General features: G+C 49.1%; 1 protein-coding gene across 9 annotated transcripts in view; it reads right to left on the bottom strand.

Moving 5' to 3' along the window:
- The window catches only part of LOC121600374, a 147295-nt gene that overhangs the window by 6829 nt on the left and 121118 nt on the right, over positions 1-19348 (bottom strand). For 4 of the 9 annotated variants that reach the window (XM_041928893.1, XM_041928895.1, XM_041928892.1 and 1 more), the window contains 3 exons: positions 5206-5353; positions 2242-3318; positions 78-346 (listed from right to left, as the gene is read on the bottom strand). In XM_041928893.1, coding sequence (XP_041784827.1) covers positions 78-346; positions 2242-2981 — 1009 coding nt within the window. In that variant the 5' untranslated portion in view covers positions 2982-3318; positions 5206-5353. Of the gene's footprint in view, positions 1-77; positions 347-2241; positions 3319-3389; positions 5019-5205; positions 5354-5515; positions 5586-19348 lie in introns of those variants that run through there. The other 5 variants (XM_041928900.1, XM_041928894.1, XM_041928899.1 and 2 more) reach the window with 3 other exon arrangements.

Genomic DNA, 19348 nt, shown 5'->3' with positions numbered 1-19348 from the left:
AGTGTGAAGAATTGCGGAGAATTGCTTGGAATTAGTGACACTTTTCGGAAAGATTCTACTCCAAGCGTTTAGCTTACCGTGCGGATATGGCGTCGAGTTGGAGTGCCGGTGACGATCGTGGTTGTGATGGCGGTTCGGGTTCGGGTAGGTCGGGTTGCTGTTGCTCTTCAGGATTTCAGCGTTCGGTGCCGACGTCGGCAGCACGTGATCCCGCTCGAGATCCAGCTCGTAGTTCCGGTGGTTTGCGCTGATCTGCTGCTGGTTGTAGTGCGAGTCCTTCTCGCCGAGCCCGCCGCCACCGCCCGGACTCGATCCGCCCAGTGCGTCCTTGTTCTTGTTGTCGTACCTAAATCAGAAGAGGGAAATGAAGAATAAAACGTGGCTTTAATTAACGTCACAAGCAACGGTCATCAGAAATGGATGGTACGGAACGAACTAATTGATGCGTTTCACACGAAGAAAGGGAACCCGAAACAAGTTGCCCCCGCAGCAGAGAGGGAGGAAATTGGGTTTCACGTTACGCGTCACGACAGGGTGAGGGGAGTTTCCGTGACTTCCGGGGACTCGTCGTTCCGGATGATGGGTTTTACTGCCTTACACTGCTCGTGTTTTTACGTTACACAACCAACTGTTCAACGTTCCATTTCACAAGAGCGTCTCGAATCGAACTCCAAAAATGATCTGGAGGTGGCTCAGAGCTACTCCCACGTGTCCATCAGGCGCAAGGTTCTCTTCGCGGCATTTAACGGGCCCACCATGCACTAATTTTCTTGACGGGGGGGGGTCGTCTTCTGAAGGTGTTTTTCCAAAGGGGAGTTGCCCACATTTGCATACTAGTTATGTTATTGGGGAGGCGCGAGCAGTATGATTTATTGGACTATGTTTGAATTGTGTTCTGCTGTCGAGCGGGAACTATATGGGAAGCAGGGTTAACTGCCTTGCTTGGTTTGGGATATTACCGTGTAGTAGAACTCTTTTTAAATTAACAAGATACTTGCGCTGAATGTTAATAATGAAGTGTATTATGTTTCAAACTTATATGTGAAAACAGCTTCAAGGAATTCAAATTAAGACCATCATAAGGCTTTTAAGATAATATGTATCTATAATCCAGCGAAAACGTGAAAATGTAGTGTCGCTCAAGCTTATCATACGAGAGCGCAAACGAGCGAACGCGCTGTGTGTGTGTGTGTGTGTGTGTGTGTGTGTGTGTGTGTGTGTGTGTGTGTGTGTGTGTGTGTGTGTGTGTGTGTGTATGTGTGTGTGTGTGTTGGAGATAGTAGCGGGAACGATAGGCGGCATCTGATTAGTGGATTGGTGGATGTTAGTATCCTGTACGGGTCGAAGCTCTTAGTATCCGAGCGTACTAAAAGTAGTGCATGCGGCAGGCATGCGATACACTGTTCGAAAGGATCGCGTTCGATCCTCAAAATTCATATTTTTCCCTTCGTTCTTTGGAGGACATTTTTCGATTAAGGGCAGGAATACGCAATAAAACCAAGTAGGATGCGCGCACCACACGGAATTAGAGAGACTAATTAGTGCAAGAGATAAGGAGTCCAGGCCGCGGTATCACTAGTAACAAAACATTCTTTCCAAAGAAACTGACATACAAAGCTTGGTGCATTGCAGGCGAAAATTGATGACTTAGAGGTAAAAATTAGTGATCGAACGTCTTAAAATTGGAGCAAAATTTAAGACATCGAATCCATCCGTCAAATTGGGATATGACAGAAAATTAGCAAACAAAATTGACATGATATTTTTCTTCGTCTAATATAGCCTTTTGACGACAAAATATAGGTTGTCTTTTGCTTTAAAATTACAGTAAATCAAAATTGAACACATCGAATCCATCTTGTCTAAAACGGAATTTGTCTGAACAATACCAAACAAAATTGACAGGATGTTCGTCTTCATCTAATAGGACCTAAATAAGAAGCAAAAGATTAGAGGATAAACTCCGTTGACATAAGAAGAAGAAGAAGTCATTTAGAGCCAAAACTGATGGCTTATAAATCAATTCAAATCAAATAACGTTTAGCTGTAGAACCCTGCAAATTCACGTCATGTCTGTGCGAAGACTCTGCAGTTTCCTTCCTGTTTTACCCGTACCAGGACGGCACCGTTCCGGCACCATAATTACCGGTCCCGGTCGGAAGGCAAAGTATATTCAACGAAAAAATACCCCTCCCTGGTATCCTGTAAATAAATCAAAAAACACCCCACTCGGACACTCACCTGAACGTGGTCAGCAGCGGCGTGGAGACGGTCGTCAGGCTCGGCACGTACACGTTGTCCGGTATGCTGCGCTTGGTGGTGGTGGTCGACCCGTACGCCACCCGGCTAAACACTGCCGCTATGCTGCGCTCCAGATTCACCCCACCGAGCTCGTCGCCAAACGCTTGCACCGGCGCTTTGCCCTCCCCAGCGCCCCCGACACCGCCATTGGTGTCGAGCAGTACGGCACCGGCACGGTCGGGCGCCGATAGCAGAACCAGCAGAATGCTACTTACAAAAACTACCAACAGCCGTCCGACCTGCCGCCGCTGATGGCCCCAGCCGGTGCGCGGCGACCCCACCACCACACACTTCCTTCGGGCCGTGTCCGACCCCGTCGTCCTTCGGCGTGTGCGGGCGGGACTGATAATACTACTGCTGCTGCTGCTGCTGCTGCTGCTGCTGCTGCTGCTGTCGTTCCTACTAAACCGGGGGTCACTTTTGGTAGTGCTTATACTAAGGTCGGTGTCGCGGGCACCGTCTGCCCGGCGGTCGCCACCGCTACTACTATCACTGTGGCGCGTGGTAAGGTCCGCGATCGCCATGCCGCACACCCGGCTGCTATCATTCGCTGGTGGTGATGGGGATAAAGTTGCTGCCGCTGCTGTCGTCGTCGGCTCACGCCGACCGGCCTTTCCACCGGTGGCCAGGGATATCTTGTAGCGCTTGTGCAGCGACCGGGTGCCCTCACAGCACGACATTCTGGCGGCGGTGGTGGTCGTGGTCGTGGGACGGCTTCAGCTCGGAACGGATGCACATGCACGCGCGTCCCCACCACACACAATGTCCTTAAACACAGCACACACGCACACACCGTTTTCTGTATGTGTATGTGTGTGTGTGAGTGGGTGTTTGAAAGGGTTTCTAACACTTGCCACACATCATAAACACACTCGCACCACGTCTCTTTGCGAGAGACACAAACCCACGCAACACTACTACTTTCACCAGCTCATCTGAGTCTTTTGAGGCTTTGGCTCGTTTGCTTCCAATTGGGTTAAGGATCTTCACTTTCATACACACACACACACATAAAACCTAAAAAAGAAAGGGTGAAAAAACATGTTAGTGAAATGCACCACTCGCTACGCCCCAATTAATGGTCCCACCCGCGAGTGTGGGGAGTTGCAATATTGCTTAGATACAATGCTGAAGGGACGAAAGTCCCGCGCGCCCTCTTTGAACGCTTTTGGCTTAGCATCTTTTGTCCCCCTTTTCCGTGTTTCTTGAGTTTTTTCACTACACTGCTTCTCTCGTTTCGCTTGTTAATCCCCCCCCCTCCGCTTGCCTCAGCATGTACATGTTTCGACCCCAATCCATCACTGCTGGATGCGAAACGAATTCGTTTCGTTTTCAGGGAAGGAACGATGTCGGAGGGCACCGAAACAGCCCCCCTGTGTATGTGTCCGTGTCTAATGCGCCCTCGCTGCACTGTGCTTAAGTAGTTGCTTCCTTCCAAATGTATGTGGACACACACACATATATCTATGTTTATCACACACTTCAGAAACACTGGCTGGAACTGGGCTGGATGTGTGTGAGTGCTTGAGCCGAGGGGTTGTACCTGCTGTTGCACTGTTCCCTCTATTCCTGCTTTAGCTGTCTTCTTGTAAGATCCCAGTTTTCTTTTCCTTGCTCTCCGTTTCTCTAGTTTTCTTCCCGTTCTCCCGTAAGGGTGCTGCTGGGTACAATCATAGCAGGCTGCCGTCTGCCCGTCCTTTAGCGCAGCAAGCAAGCAGGCGAAAGAAATGAGCCTGAGTTGCTGCCTGCCTGCCCGCTTAATGAACGTTTTGTGCGCGAACGGTGAGAGGCTTCCGCGGAGGCACAGCTGCAGCCCGTCCGGGGACGGGAAGTTTATGTTTTATGCGCACCGTGGACCTCCTGCTCTCTCTCTCTCTCTCTCGCTTTCTGTATCCTATGTCCCCTTTCGAATCGTGAGCCGCGTGTCAGCGCTCCCTTTTTCCAACTCCTGAAACTATCTTCTCCAACTTGCTGCTGCCGCGCGCGCACTGCCTTGCGCAAAGCATTCCGAAACCGCCGCGGCACACAGGTCGTGCCGTTGCGCGCATTAGCCGTTGCGTACGGTCGTCGAAGCGTCGAATCGGAAAGCTAAAGCACACACACACACACATACACAAACAGATACGCCGCTCTTGGGCTTGGCTCCGGTTTTTGCCTTCGCCTAGGGACCGCGATGGGAGTGGGTACACGCTGGCCGATCGATCGTGATCTCGATCGCTCTCTCGTGTGTGTGTGAATGTAAGACACTTGAACGTGCCAGGGGTTGGTTGGCTTTCGAAATGTAACACCGTGCCTGTCAGGACGGAGAGAGAGAGAGAGAGAGAGAGACAAGGGGACCGTTGGCGCGGGCGTCAAGATGGAATATTTAATTATTCGTTTCTATCTGTGTTTCTCCGGTGGTTCTTCGGGTGGTCTCCCGTTCGACACAGCAGCACCACCCGCCGCCGCCGCCGTCACCAGAGTTTTAGCCGTGCGGTAAAGTGATGCTCTAAACGAGCGTGCCTCTTGCCAGAGTGTTTTGTGTGATCTTGGGAGGGTTTTAAGACGTATAAAGACACTGCTGCTGCAGTTGAGTGGTTGTGGTGTCACGCTTCGCTAGAACAAGCCCGAAGGGGAGTCCCTTGGACCGTCAAGATTGATCGGTGTTCGGTGCACGGTACACAGCGAGGCCGGTTCCCCCCCTCAAACCGTGGAGTTCTCTTCTTTGCGATGATCGTGTGCGCGCGCGCTTCTCCAATAAAATTACACCATAAATCACAAACACACGCACACGGGGGGGGGGGGGGGGGGGGGGATGATGTGTTCTAGGAGGGCGTCTGCGTCTTGTATCTCCAACAAACTCCTGTGTACAACACGGTGTTCCGAATACGGTGGTATTTTGTGCCTGTTTGGTCTGCTAGTTACCGGCTTGTGTCTATCTGTACACTCGTTGTCCCGCAGGTTCTTCTCTGGGGGGGTTTATTTTTATTTGCCCCGAAGGTTAAAACCCGGACATCCCGTTCCCGGGGAATTGCTGCCGCCGCGGGAGTCTTATCTTGCAACCGGTGGCATCCTGTAAAGACAGAAGAAGAAGCAAAAAAAGAACGTTAATAACAGGATATTATCAGAATATGTTGCAGAATGGGTGCTCTAAGGTGCACAAAGACCAACACCCGGGGGAGAGGAGACTGCAAAAGCCCAGGCCTCGCTTGGTTTGGTTGATTTAATTTCCTACTTCTGTTACCGCAAAGTGTATCCCGTGTTCCGTGCGACCTTATCGCAACACACAAATAGACCGTTTTGCCCTTTTTACAGCCTACCTGGAATACAGGGGTTGGCAATGCCGTAAGTAAATTCTTTAAAGCTGATAATATGAGCGATCTGTCAATGGTTACTTGGATCCTGGAATTCTTGAACTCTTTGGAATAGGAGATTCAGAGGATCATGTTGAGACTTGGGTAGAGACCCAAGAAACCCTGCAGTACAGTTTTAGGTGGACCTGTCTGCTCCGATAATAACAGGCAGGCGGCTACCTGTAGTCTTCTATATCTGGTTGAGATGTCAAACCCCAGGATGACAACACACCGTTCCGATTACCGACCCTCTTTGAGGCTCTCTCCTGTACGTCCCAAAACTTGAAGACTCCAGAGCGTAAGGGGTAGTTTTGCACGTTTTTGTTTTCGAATTAGCTTTAGCTCTTTAGGTTGCTTCCGCGGGCCCCACAGAGGAGAGAGCAGACCCGGTCACAATCCAACACGATTAAGGCCAAAACGACACAAGAAACGCATTAAACGGCAGGCGATGCAGCACACATCGCCCCTGCCTGGCTGGGGCGAGTCGTTTTAAGTCAGCGCGATCAGTTTTTGAAGTCTGTTCCACTTCACGGTACCCTACACACACACACCCACTTTCTTTGAGGTGATCGAACGGAATCCTTCAAAACGTCAGTGCGCGATAAGTGCGGAGTCGTTGTGTGATTTTGTCAACCGTTGGCCCCCCCCCACCCCCCGGTTCGGTTACGAATTGCTTTTCGGGCGGTTTGACAAGCGGCCAAGAAAGAGCGTGCGTTGTTTTGCTCATTTTTTTTGCGTGTGCTTCCTTCCACACCCTTAACGCTGTTGTCCCGATTCCCACGGAATCGGTGGAATTATCGAACCGGGGAATTATCGCCTTTTTGTTTAATGGAATTCACTGGGGGATATTCAGTTGTGCATATTTCGGTTGGCTTTTGCACCAGACGGGACCGGGAGGTCACTTCTTATTCCAGTTGGGGACAATTTCGGGTAGGGAGAAGATGTGCTTTGCCGAGGGTTTGAGGTTTGAGGAGATAACACTTTCATGTCGCCATTTAAATTACCGATAAGCGCTGGTCCCCGGCTGCCGCTACTGGGGCTGGGATCCCATGCCCCTTATGCAACGTGCATTGGTGGACAAACACAAAAAAAGCCACGCAACCAATGAATATTTTATGGTACCGAACTTTTATTCCATTTTTGTCCTTTTCTCGGACCGACGGACGGAGGATGAGCAGAGCGTGAAACTTTGTGTGCACCGACATAAATCAAAACCGCGAAACAATGTGCCGCGACAAGACAGGAAGCTGTGCACGGAGGACAAAATGGGACAAGAGCCATCCGGGAAAGAAGGAAGAGAAAAAAAAACAACTCGGATAGCACTTTGTGGTGTGTGTGTGTGTGTGTGGTTGAGAAAATGGCTTTTCGCGCGTAGCAGCGCTTCCCGCCGTTCGATCCGTTTCCAACAAGAAGTTACAGTGGCGTGCCAGAACCGAGAATTTAACACAATAGTTTTGTGTGTGTGTGTGTGTGTGTGTGTGTGTGTGTGTGTGTGTGTGTGTGTTTTGAGTCCTAAAATGGATTTTAGCCTTTTCCTTCTTTCCTTAGCCACAGCAAAAAGCCAAGGCTCGCAAGGACACACAGACTCTATAAATAACCATTGTTTCGTTGAATAATAAGTTCGCTTCGCAAGTACAGACTATTTGGGGGCTTTCTTTTTTCTGCTTCCCTGGTTCACAAATCGTCCACTTCTTTCTTTGTTTTTTTTTGTGCTTTGGTGCGGGGCATGGAGAAATTGGAAATCGAGCTGTCGGCGCCATACGACAAAAATACACACAAAAAAAAGAAATGGATGAATGCCCATTGAATGAAGTTTGTAAGAGGTGTAAGACGACAACTTCAGGGCGACAAAAAAAGAAACGAGCGAAAGAATTGTTATGATTTATGTGCTATGGAAAAACTAGTGGCAGTGGTGTAGTGTCCTAAAGACACACAGAAGTAGATGGGGGGGGGGGGGAGAGAGCTTTTCATACCACCACCACGACCCAACTCCCCATGAACGGACGGGTAGTAGGACGGACGGACACTCTTCCGAGTGACCTAAAAAGCAAAAAGGGCTTATTGTGTTGTTTTGCGCGCTTGTTTTATGACCTCCACACACACACACACTTGCCAATGCTTATCTTGTCTCGGGCATCCTACGGGATATTGCGCCGGCCGGGATATAGGAGGGGAGATAAAATTCGCTACCATCGGATTAAAGAAACAAACGCGGAGCACTGCGGAGCTGTACATGGGTATTAGTGGCATGGGGGTGTTTTGTAGTTGCTTTGCCCAAAGCTTGCTCCTGAAATAGCAAGCAAAAAAACCCGTTTCCAAGCGCGACCCAGATAATGCGTCCACCCCGGGTTGGTAAAAGGTGTGCACCAGCACCAGCCATTGTTAGGATTAGAGGTTGTTTCTTGCTCCGAGAAGACGTCTTACGTTCGTTACCATCAAAGATCCTGGAAATGGAGCCACAGAAACAGTTGAAAACTGCACACGGAGATAAAGAGAGAGAGAGAGAGAGAGAGAGAGAGAGAGAGAGAGAGAGAGAGAGAGAGAGAGAGAGCGTACTCACATCAACCAATCCCAAAAAGGGACGACAGTTGACGGCTTTAACGCAGAGATCCCCCCTTCAGTGAGAAGGAGTTCGTTCCACAATTCGTTGCCGTGCTGTCGGTGATTGACATGGGAGAACATTGGAGAAAGGAGTTTGTGGAGGTGCAGAATTTGCAACTTCAGAGTCCCCTCCCCGTCATCCGCGCAGACAAATGCTTGCAACTGTGCCCAAATTGCGTCTGCACGTCGGGAGCATCAGAGCAGCAGCCGACGAACCGATTATGTGTGGTGTGAATTAAAAAAGGCCACATGCCAACCCAGCTTGTGGGGGGCGCAAGAGGGGAAAGAAAGCCGAAAGACAAAAGTGGGTGCTGCTTATCCCTTTTTCATAGCACGCACAATAATGGGAGAAGTATGATGATGGTGGCGGGCCGGTTGGTGAGAGATGCCAAAGCATCCACACCAAATTGTTGGACTTTCTTTTTTTTTTGTTTCCACTTCATCTCCTCCAGCGTGTTTGTGTGGATCGATCAACACTAAACAATAAATATTTATTATGTTGATTTTAATTTGGATGAATGCCTAATTAGCACGCACATCAACGCGGGCGCGTTCGCGCGCGCCGGCCTGGGCAAATGTTTACTTTTTCACCACCATCATCATTGCCATCATCATCATGTATTCTTTTTTGTTGTTGATCGTTTCGGAATCCACAGTCGAAACCGTTCTGCTTGCAGCTGTCGTATGGTTCCGGCCCCGTGGGGGGAGGTTCCAGAATCCATTTGGCGTCAATCTGGCAGCAGAGCGTAAAGGGGTTTTTATGTCTCATTTCGATGTGTTTGTGTTCAACGTTTTATTACGATCGGGCTTTGACTCTATTGGTGATGGGACTAGACCCCGTTTTTCCCTCGACATCGAGTCAGTGAAAGCACCTCCTTCCTTCGACCACTTAAGCAGCATATCAAGAGTGAAATGGAACATTATGCGCCGAGCTCCCGAGCCAGCCAGCGTTTTTGTGGGTGTTGTATCCCATTTTCTAAGCCTTCACAATGTGCTGGAGGAAAAAGCGTAAGAGAGAGATAGAGAGAATGAAAGCGCATAACCCATCACACAAGAGATCACCCCCAAGGGTACCCATTTTAAAGTATTAGTGAAACAATAGGCTCCGTCTGAACGACCGAGTGAAAGGGAAGCAAAGCTCGCGTTTGCACATTCTCGGGGGTCGATTTCAAACGACCTGTGCGCCTATCGTTTCCTCCTCAGTTGTGCCAAAGGGCGACTTTCCGCCCTACTGCTGCCAGCATTAAATGACCCATCCACCCCCATTAGGTGATGGTGGGGCTTTCGAGAGAGAAAAAACTGTGCCAATGGGCACGTGTTCTCTTCCACCGCGGCGCACAAGAGCGCACCGCCAAGCGACATCGTTTTCCATGGCCTGCTAGCGGTGAAAAGTGCTCTTTACAGATACACACACCACAAAGGGAAAGCTCACTGCAAAAAGCTATGTATGTGTATGTATGTGTGTGGAGCATCATTTTGCAGGGATGGGCCCCCAGGGCAGGGCTTTTCTGCTTAGACTGTTAGGACGCATCTGGGTCGTCCGTAATGAGGAGTCGTCTGGAAACGACCGTTAGTGTGGGGTTTTAATCGAATTGTCGCGTATTGGGCAGGATTGTGTGTGTGATTGTTGGCATTATTGCAAGTGGAAAACAAATAAATAACACTGCTATTAAAACGTACGATTTCATAACAAAAACAGCTCCCTAAAAAACGCAACACTCCATGCACTGTTTGTGTGTCATCTTTACTCGGGCAAACGATAAATTTCCCCCATTTTGTGCCCGCCCTTGGAAACTGGAGCACATTTTGAGTGACATATATGATCGCATAAAAATAACAAAACACAAAACCATATTACATAATGGCATCGCCCCCCAAAACGGACGACTCTCTCGAAAACAAACGAGCAAAGCCAAAAAAAAACAGCATCACCCATTGTTTATGGGCCAACAAAACGCTATAAACTAGGAAACAGAAAACCAGTGTTTGCCGCAATATTTGGCGGTGGTATATAAATTTGAAACTTAATCACTGCCGCTTCATCAAACCGGCCGCAGCAGCCGATGCAATCAAACCCATTTTTGCTCCACACACGCGCCCTGTGTTGCCACGCGGGCGTCTGGTCACCACATGTTACACACCGCGTCGCTGCGTGGCCGTGGCAACGTCACGCAAACTGCCCGAAATGCGAACAAGATGCGTTTATTATTATACCCAGGTCCCACAGGTTTTATGAGGCGGAGCGGAGGAAGAGTTGCTGGGATGACCGAACGCGGCGCACAAAACGTGATACGGTTCCGATATCGAGTTTCCGGTTTACGAGATAAAATCCATTAACTCTCTCTCTCTCTCTCTCTCTCTCTCTCTCTCTCTCTCTCTCTCTCTCTATCTCACACGTACACACTAATATCACAGTTTGGAGCTATCAGATCGCAGTGAACGCGACGCGCGACGATCGAAATCACTGCCCCTGCAGTGGTGGTAATGGCGGCCCGTTCCGGCTCGAAGGACCACAATTCGGTGCGTTGCGCTTACGGCCCAAGGTGGAATGGTGGCGGCGCGTACGTACGCGATTTGTGGTTTTGTTTTTAATTAACTCGCATTTGGGAACCGGGGAGAAACGCGTGTGCGTCTGTGTGTGCCGTTTTACAACTCATCACATCCGATACCACACCACAGCCTCCCTGCTCTAGAGGGTCTTTTACCCCGCCAGTCTCCCCACGTATTATAATGCCCTATAATCATCGATTAACTTTTACAGCGAAATTAAATGCTACACATTCTCGATGCGTGTGTGTGTGTGTGTGTGTGTGTGTGTGAATTGTGGTCGAGATGTAGCAAGCGCGGGATAAGCTAATATTGGCTGCTGCCCTACTGAAATGGTGTGCTGTTCCCCTCTATTTTATGGGTGGTGCGCTTTATTGATCGAACCTCCCAAAACCTCCCGAACCGATTGCTTCTCCATTGCAGTGGAATTCCACGGTTACGGTGCATTGGAACCACTTTTATTAGCAGCTGAGAGGAGAGAGAAAAGATTGAACAAAATCCCAATGAAGCATGTAACAAACACGTCTCTTTGTCGTCGTCCTTCTCCCAGCAGCTGACATCATCGTTCTCCACCCAGAGCATGCTTGCTATTCCCCGGTCAAGTGGTGATGGTGATGAAAGTCGATCAACTCGACAGTACTTTGGGGGTTGGGAAATGGGTGAGAAGCACGAAGCGAAAGGAAGACTCGAAGGTTTTGATGAACATTGCACCAAGCGGTTGGATATTTTTACTGCATTTGCGCCCTCGTTTGAGCGGCAAACTGCAGCACTGCTCACTTGTTTTTACGACGACGAGCGCTGCAAACACGCGCGAGAAGTGACAGAAAAAACACGGTTTTTCCGTTCGATTTCCATTTCCAATCCAAGCTGCCTGATGCTGCTGGTGCCCGCCCCTGGTGAGAAAAGTTGTTTTCTATCGTTTTGGCAAGGACGTCATTTCATTGTTGTGGGTGGGAAAAGAGGGCGTCAGAACAAGTATTGTGCAAATAAAATGCGCTTCTAGGGAGGGTTGCGCGATACAACGTTTGAAGCTTTTCGAACCGTAGCGACGGTAACACAAAACGAAGCAGTTTTTCATCCCAAAGTGTTCTTTTTTTTCTTTATCAAGACAGATGTACACCACGCCACCAAAAGAAAGTTCCCATTCCCATTCCATTCGGTTGATTTGGCGTCGTTTATGTTGATGCGCTAGGGGGCGCAGGAGCCACTAGGTCCACTGGAACCACTGGGGAACCACCCGCTGGGCACGATCCTTTTTTGGGGGTGCTTCGGAAAAAATACAACACAAAAAAACAGGTTTGCCCTGGTCGCGCGCAATATTATCGCCTCCTCCTCCTTCTCCTACTTCCATTTGCCACACTTCCCGCAAACACTCTGCAGGAGTGTGTTTGCATTTTCATGCATCGTTTTGCATTTGAAATCGCTAAAAAAGCTTACCGGTGCGCACCACTGCACGAGCCACGGGCCAGCCAGCAAAACTCGGGGGACCCAACTCCAACTCCAACAAAACAGAACGCGATGTGTTTCGCTGTGTGTATCGAACCGACAAAGTGCACTTTTTGGGGGGGGCAAGAGAGAGAGAGAGAAGATGACAACATCTTAAGGTCAAAAGGCGAATGGCCCCCGCCGCCGTGCGGGTTGAATTTTGCAGCTTCTTTCGGGATCAATATCCGCGACGACGTACAGATCATGGACGGTAGAAGTTACTGTCGGGTGTGTGTGTGGGAGAATGGAAGGTTAATTAAAGAACTCTGTAACGTGTCACGCGCTGGGGAAGGCGGTTTTGCTGAAATCTGAAACGCGCCCAAGAAAACCTTACCCCGAGACAACGTTCCGCTTTTTCCCAGCGAGATTTAATTACGGGCCAGCGCAGGAGCGAGGAGCGCAGCGTCGTCTTGATAATGATGCTGAGAAGGAGGAATCTGAGCGAGTTACTGAGCTGAGGCTGAGCAAGTAATCGGAACACTGTCACAGACACGTGAACGAACTCCAAGAAGAAAGCTTTTTGCCCAGTGTCAACTACACAATGCAACAGAGAGTTGGTGAAAAGCCAAGACCACACTCCCTTAGCCCCGGTGTGTGTGTGTGTTTGGGAGAAATGTTGCTTGTACGCTAGTCGACTGTGTAAATGGAACTTCGGAGCAACCAAATAGACGACCCACAAACCAAGTTAAATCACTTGCTTTGTGTGTTTTTCATGCAAAGCTTGCTCCAAGAGGTCAAAGATTGGTGGCGTCCAAAACAAAGGTCGTTCAAAGTTCTCCAAAACCGAGTTTCCCCAAAAAAAACAACCTCCCGAGACATCACAACATTTGTGGTAATTGATGCTCGAAGTCTGTAACTCTCTGTTTGTCCGCCCTGACGTCCGCTGGTTGGGCGCGTCGGCCAACATAAAACAGAAAAGTGCGCACGTCGTCGTACGTCAACTCGCTCTGCTCGTCGCATAAACGCGACGGGCACAAGGGCATACACACACACACACACAGGTCGTCCAATTATGCGCCTGACAGAGCAGCAGAGTGTCGCCGCCGCCGCCGCACACATGTTGGTCTCTCTGTGCATATGTGCAATAAAAATTCCTACGCTGCTGCTCTTTACGCCTTTTTTTCCTGCCTTTGGTCTTGGTTGGTTGGTTAATTATGATTTGCCTGCTGTCTTGCTGCAGCGGCTTGCGACTAATGAAGTGCGACCACCACCGGCCGGGACCGGGAGAGACGCGAAGACGTGAAAGATATGACATATTATTAACAAGGAAATCATGGCACAATAAATGCATATCCTGCGCCGCACACATGATTGCCAGGAGACAACCCGAGCAAGAAGTTGGTGCAGATTCTTCATGCACATTTGGCACGGCGGCGCTTCGCACATTAGGCAGCAGTGGAGTAAGACGACCAAACCACCGTCAGATGATGTGTCTTAATTTTTGAACGCCTTCCGGAAATGCCACTGCCCAGCAAATGACGCTGACTGACCCCGGAAGAGCAGTTCTTCTTCAGTTGACTCATGGAACGGGTGGTCTAATTAACCGCCGCAAGTCTGTGGAAGCTGTGTGGGGCCACACAAATCTGTCATCAGTGGAGCTAATGTCCCCGTTCCAGTCTCCCCCCCCCCCCCCCAAACTGGAGCACACTGAAGAAAGCCGCCACTAATGTATGAGTCGTCACATGGCGGCGCTGACAACTGTGGCGCGGTGTGGTCTCTTTTAGCAAAGTTAATTACTTTATTACCGTTTGGCACGAGGGCGCGGCGTCCCACCATGCGGCGTGCCCGTGTGTGTGTCCGTGTGCACACTTTCCCAGACTTCGCTTGTGAGCTTAATTTATGTAACTTTCCGAAACGGCCACAGACACGTCCATAATAACACGCCAAAGACGTCACAGCCACGATGAACGCACGTCCCCGGGAGATGTCGTCGTCGTCGCCACTCATAAAAACGGGCAATTAAAAGAGTCAAGTTTTTAGTTGAACGAACCCTCTCTCGAAATCCTCGGCACCAGAGTAGGAGATTGAATCTGTCGGGCGGCAGGAACACTAATCTTTGCGGAATGAGGCACACACACAGAGCGAGAAACAGCCAAAATCAATCACGCCCTGTAGATACCTTCTTCTGCATCCGCCTCGCCTTGTGAGCGAGCAGCTCTGGCTCAATATGGTGTCCCCCTCGCGCCTGGACAACTTCTTCTGTGGCACTTGCGTGCGTGAGTGGGATGATGTTTGGGAAATACATCAATATTGTACCACGTCGCAACTCTCATTGGACACGGACGACCAACACGACCGAGACGACCAAGACGATGATCGCACCAGGGAGATATTAAAATTACATCAAACCCCATAAACATTCACCCTCCTGTAGCTGACTTTGGAGATGTCATGTTTCGTCTCCCGTCGCCATCTTCCAAGCACTCTTCTTGCAAGTCAAGTTTCCCAAGGCGCATTGGACAAGTCCAGCACATGGGACCAATCGTGGGGTGGGGAGAGGGCTATAAATTATCCCATAGATCGCTCGCTCGCGCCTGCCAAAACGAGTATGGGGCCGGGCGGTCCCGGCCTTTGCTGCGTAGAATACGGGCCCCGAGGTATGTTCCCCGCGTACCACGCACACACATGGTGGTGGTGTATTAAATTTAATCTTCCCTCTCGTCTGGATCTTCGGGCTCACGCAGCACGATCCAGAAGAAATTCTCGACCACAGCCTGGAACATGAGAGGAGGAAAGCATAATTCCAGCCATTATAGTTTGGTGTGTTCTACCTCGCTTTACGAAAAAAAAGGTAAAACACGACCCGCAAGGAAAGACGGAAGCAAGTACCTGAGCAGTATTATTATACATGCTACGGCTGCAATAAAAACTGGATCCAGCGTCTTTGGGGAACTTGCATGCCACCGTCGGCGCATCTGGAGTGCCTAGCCACGTTTGGACCTTCGCTCTCTCTCTCTCTCTCTCTCTGTGTCCGTTCTTAATTAACGAACGAACGCGTGGATACGTGTAGCGGATGTTGGGAAGACTGGCCCGGAGGGCAGTTTCGCTACACGTCAGCCGTTTTTCTCCGCGTCTTTTCTTATTGGTAATTTACTGGCCTCAGATGTTCCGAGCAGAAGGAAGGAGCAGCCTTTCGGGAGGAAACAGTTGGGGCGCGCGCTCTCTCTCTCTCTCTCTCTCTCTCTCTCTCTTTGGCTATCATTTCATCCATCAATCTTTTTGCTTTCTTTGGGCATCCGTTCCTCGAGGTCGTCGCTTGTGCGCTTTTGTTCGGCTTCCAGTCCGGCAAGGGCCTCTTGCGGCGTTCGATGACGACGACGACGACGATGAATTGCTGACATACCTCCGAACCTCTCTGCTCTGTGGGATGTGGACATCAATCAGTGCCGTTCCACAATGTGTGTTTCGGTAGACAGCGAAGGTCTCTCTGGAACGAGGAGGACGTCCGGAAGAAGTCTGCCGAGTCTTCAGGGAGCATGTGTTGGGGACCTCTGCCGGAGTTTCCACGCTCCATATGGCACACTGGAGATTCACCGCCACGGTCGTCACGGTCCAAGGTGCAAGTAGTGGCCAGGGTGGCGAGGATAATTTATTTCCTCACCTTGGCGCGCGGAAATCGTAAATCTACACGACACGTCGCCGAACCGTCATAGAAAACAAAAAGACCATCATGCTGCGACCTGGACATGGCGAAGTTGCCTCCGAAACCACCGGGAGCCAAGCAGGCAGGCAACGTCCATCTCCAAGTCCGTGTCCGTTTTGCTTTACAATTTTTCTCTTTTGTTTTGCAGTGTGTTTCACTCGTTGGAGAGTTATAGTTTTAGCAGGAAGCTGAATTCCGTTTGTTCCGCGCTTCGTTTGGGCGCGATGTTCCGATAATGAGAAAGCAAGAAAGTTTCCAGAGCGCTCGCGCGCGTTTTGCTTCCCACAGTTTCACAGACAGCCGCACACTTTCTGCACCTCGCGTGGACAGTTAATAGTATTTCCTTTGTCCGGCGAAACTCTCGCTTCTAACTTCAATGCTCCTCCTCCTCCTCACACAGCGAGCTTTACCGAGCAGGAGTGAAAAGTATTCCTCCAATGATGCCGCCAACCTGAACGGGATGCAGATGCCAAACATCAATTATGCATTTACATCTCCTTTAAAGGGGTTACAGTTCGTTCTAGTTTTTGCCACCCCAATCTTTCAACATTGCTTTCCGGTCCACACTTTTAACTCACTCACGGGACGGAAAGTTTGTGCTGTGTTTAAACAGCGCGAGAGAGCGGCGAATTGAAGCAAGCAACAAAAAAAAAACCCTGGAGCGGAAAACTATGATAAGACATTTCCCCTTTTTGTGCCGAGCGGAGTAGCTTTTCTCCTAGCAGCAGCACCGTGCGCTGGAACGCAGCTAGTCGGTAGATATATATTTCTTTTACTGCAAAAGTTTACATAAAGTTCACTCTAAAAACTCTCTGCATTTCTTTGCAATTCCAGCATCTCATGCATCCCTGGCCGCCGCCCTGGTTGATGGTGGTGCTGCTGCTGGGGGTGGGGAAAGTTGTGCGACATTAATTTTTCACCCTGCTCCTTGGCCCCACACTTTGTGTCCTCAACTGGCAGCCACAGCTTTATCTCGGAAGGACAAAGCGCTTCGGGGCTGGAAAACTAGAACTTTCCGACCCGTCCCGGTCCGTCCGCGCGCGCCTGGTTGGCTTAAGTTGTCGAAACAAAACGACCGCCCCCCGGGGCGGCGGTGATGGTGGTGGTGTGTGACGAGGGAGGATGGGCCATTTTGTTGGCGCTAAGTTTGTGAAGCTAACGAGAGACCGGAACTGAAGCCCACATTCAATCAGTTGGGCTCAGCAGCTTCCTCCAGCTCACACTCGCTCAGCTCTTTCCCATTTCCCAATGTAGCCTTGGCTGACTCGCGCCTGGCTGCTGGTTGCTGGGAGATAAATTTTAAAGTTTTGATTTGAAGCTTAACTGTGTGGCGGGAAGGGACTCATAAATGTTCCGCCAGCAGGGCAATGGATGGATGGGTTGTGCATTTTTATCCAACCGGGTAGGTGTGTTTTATTTAATCAGTGCGATTTATGGGTTTAAGTGTAAGTTATAGCTGTTATTTATTTGATTTCAAAATGAACATAATAGTGTGCTATTTTCAGATAAGAATATAACATTTTCAACCTGGTTCTGTCAAAGATCAATCAATCTGGATTGTTTTGTTGTCATATCCAATTGACAGATGACAGTTCTGTCATCATGGATTTTGACAACCAAAATACAAATTATCGTTCAAAAATCACATATTTTATATCAAATATTTTTGTCAAAACAGCCTTTTCATTGTTATTGAACTTCTTCTTGTTTATATATATCTTCTTCTTATTATTCTTAATTGATTGATGGAGTTTATTATCCTATACCTTCTGTCATACACAGATCTTAACACAGCCTTCAAATTTGACGTGAGGATTATTGGTACAATTTGTGACGCCAAATGTCAAAATCAACGATTGTTAATATCGTTGAAATCGTCCCATTCATTTGAAGGAAATAATTAAAATGTATTAAAAAAACCCTCAAATGTCATGTGAAATACCTTTTCTCGTAATGGTTTTGAAGCATATTAATTCGAGTTGATTTTAAAATGTAGTTTTGAGTGAAGAGTTATTGATTTATTAATATTCCATGCAAACCCTTCAACCGGAAATGTTATATCATACCGTCATCAACCCCCGTCTGCATACACTCTGCAAAACTATTCTTCCTCGACAGACCGCTGCTACAAAGTGCATCGAATGGTATAGCTGAAGCATTATTATGCATCGCAACATATTAATGCATTCGCTGATTTGTCTCCCCCCCTCCTTTGACCAATGATGAATGCAAATTTGCTGCTATTTGCAATATGATTAGTTTGTATCAAACGAACCATTGTGGAATGGAACGTTCCATGTCTCGTGTTGCGCTTCGCTACTGATTTCTCATACATAAATACTCTCTCACCGGTATTAATGGTTGTGTGTGTGTATTTCTGTTTGAATCAATGATCAATAATCGCTCGGGCAAAGTAAAGTGGCCACATTTCCATCACAAATGAGCTTTACTGGTCGCGACAGCGCGCACACCAGAGATAGAGCACCCGCAAAAACTAACCCGATCGAGTTCCCACCGGCGGATGGTGAGGCGCAAAGGGGTTGGTCAGCAAAGCGGGGGGAAAAAGAAACCGTTGCTACATCAAAAGAGAGAAAGAGAGGGAGAGAGAAAGGGGGGAAAAGCAACACTAAAACCTTCAAGCTTAGGTTGATTATTTCCTGATGAGCTCGGAAATTGATACGCCAATCGTCGTCGGCGGCAGTGTCGTGGAACAGAAGGGAAAAGATGGCCAGCGAGAAAGACGACTCATCTCTTGCATCCACATTCCCATCGGTGGTGTTGTGGGTCTCTCTCTCTCGAGGCAGGCGGGGTTCGGTTCGGTGCTTTTTTTTCATCCACGTTCGCCCGTATTGGTGGCGGAAGGTAAGGAAGGTAAGCCGTATATTAATGCGCCCGAAAGGGAGGGCCAAAACGGCTCGGCGGCGTTCGAACGTCGCAGTCTGGCCGAGTTTTGACCGTTTCATTAGCGCCGTGAGGGATGAAATGGATTCCGAAGAGCGGGGGTTGGTTTTCCCCCCCGTCTGGTTCGTTTGTCGGAATCGTTCGTATCATTTTATTTATACCTTTGCTGCGGCTGCTGAACCTTTTTTCCCTCCATCCCGGGCCGTCGAAATTTATCGCCGTTTAATTGGACGCTGCCATATTTTAAAACAAAAAGGCTGGAAATGTGAAATGTGCCAGTAGTAGTAGTAGAGGGTGGCGCGCCACAGAGGGGAATATATTATTGCATATTATTAAAAGAAAATCGGTCGCACTTTTTTGTCAGCAGACACCATCAGAATGCTTTCAAATGCGGCCCAAAAGTTCGAAGGGAGGAGGATGGGGAGGAGGAGCATGGTTTTGGAATTGCAAATCGTGGTTCCATCCCGAGCGTTCCGTAATTGCGCGCCCGGCGAACCGTGAAGCGTTTATGGAAATGATACGAACAGAACGCGTGTGC

This window comes from Anopheles merus, chromosome 3L (assembly GCF_017562075.2).
Source record: "Anopheles merus strain MAF chromosome 3L, AmerM5.1, whole genome shotgun sequence".
NCBI lineage: Eukaryota > Metazoa > Arthropoda > Insecta > Diptera > Culicidae > Anopheles > Anopheles merus.
This window is presented reverse-complemented; position numbering and strand designations above follow the sequence as displayed.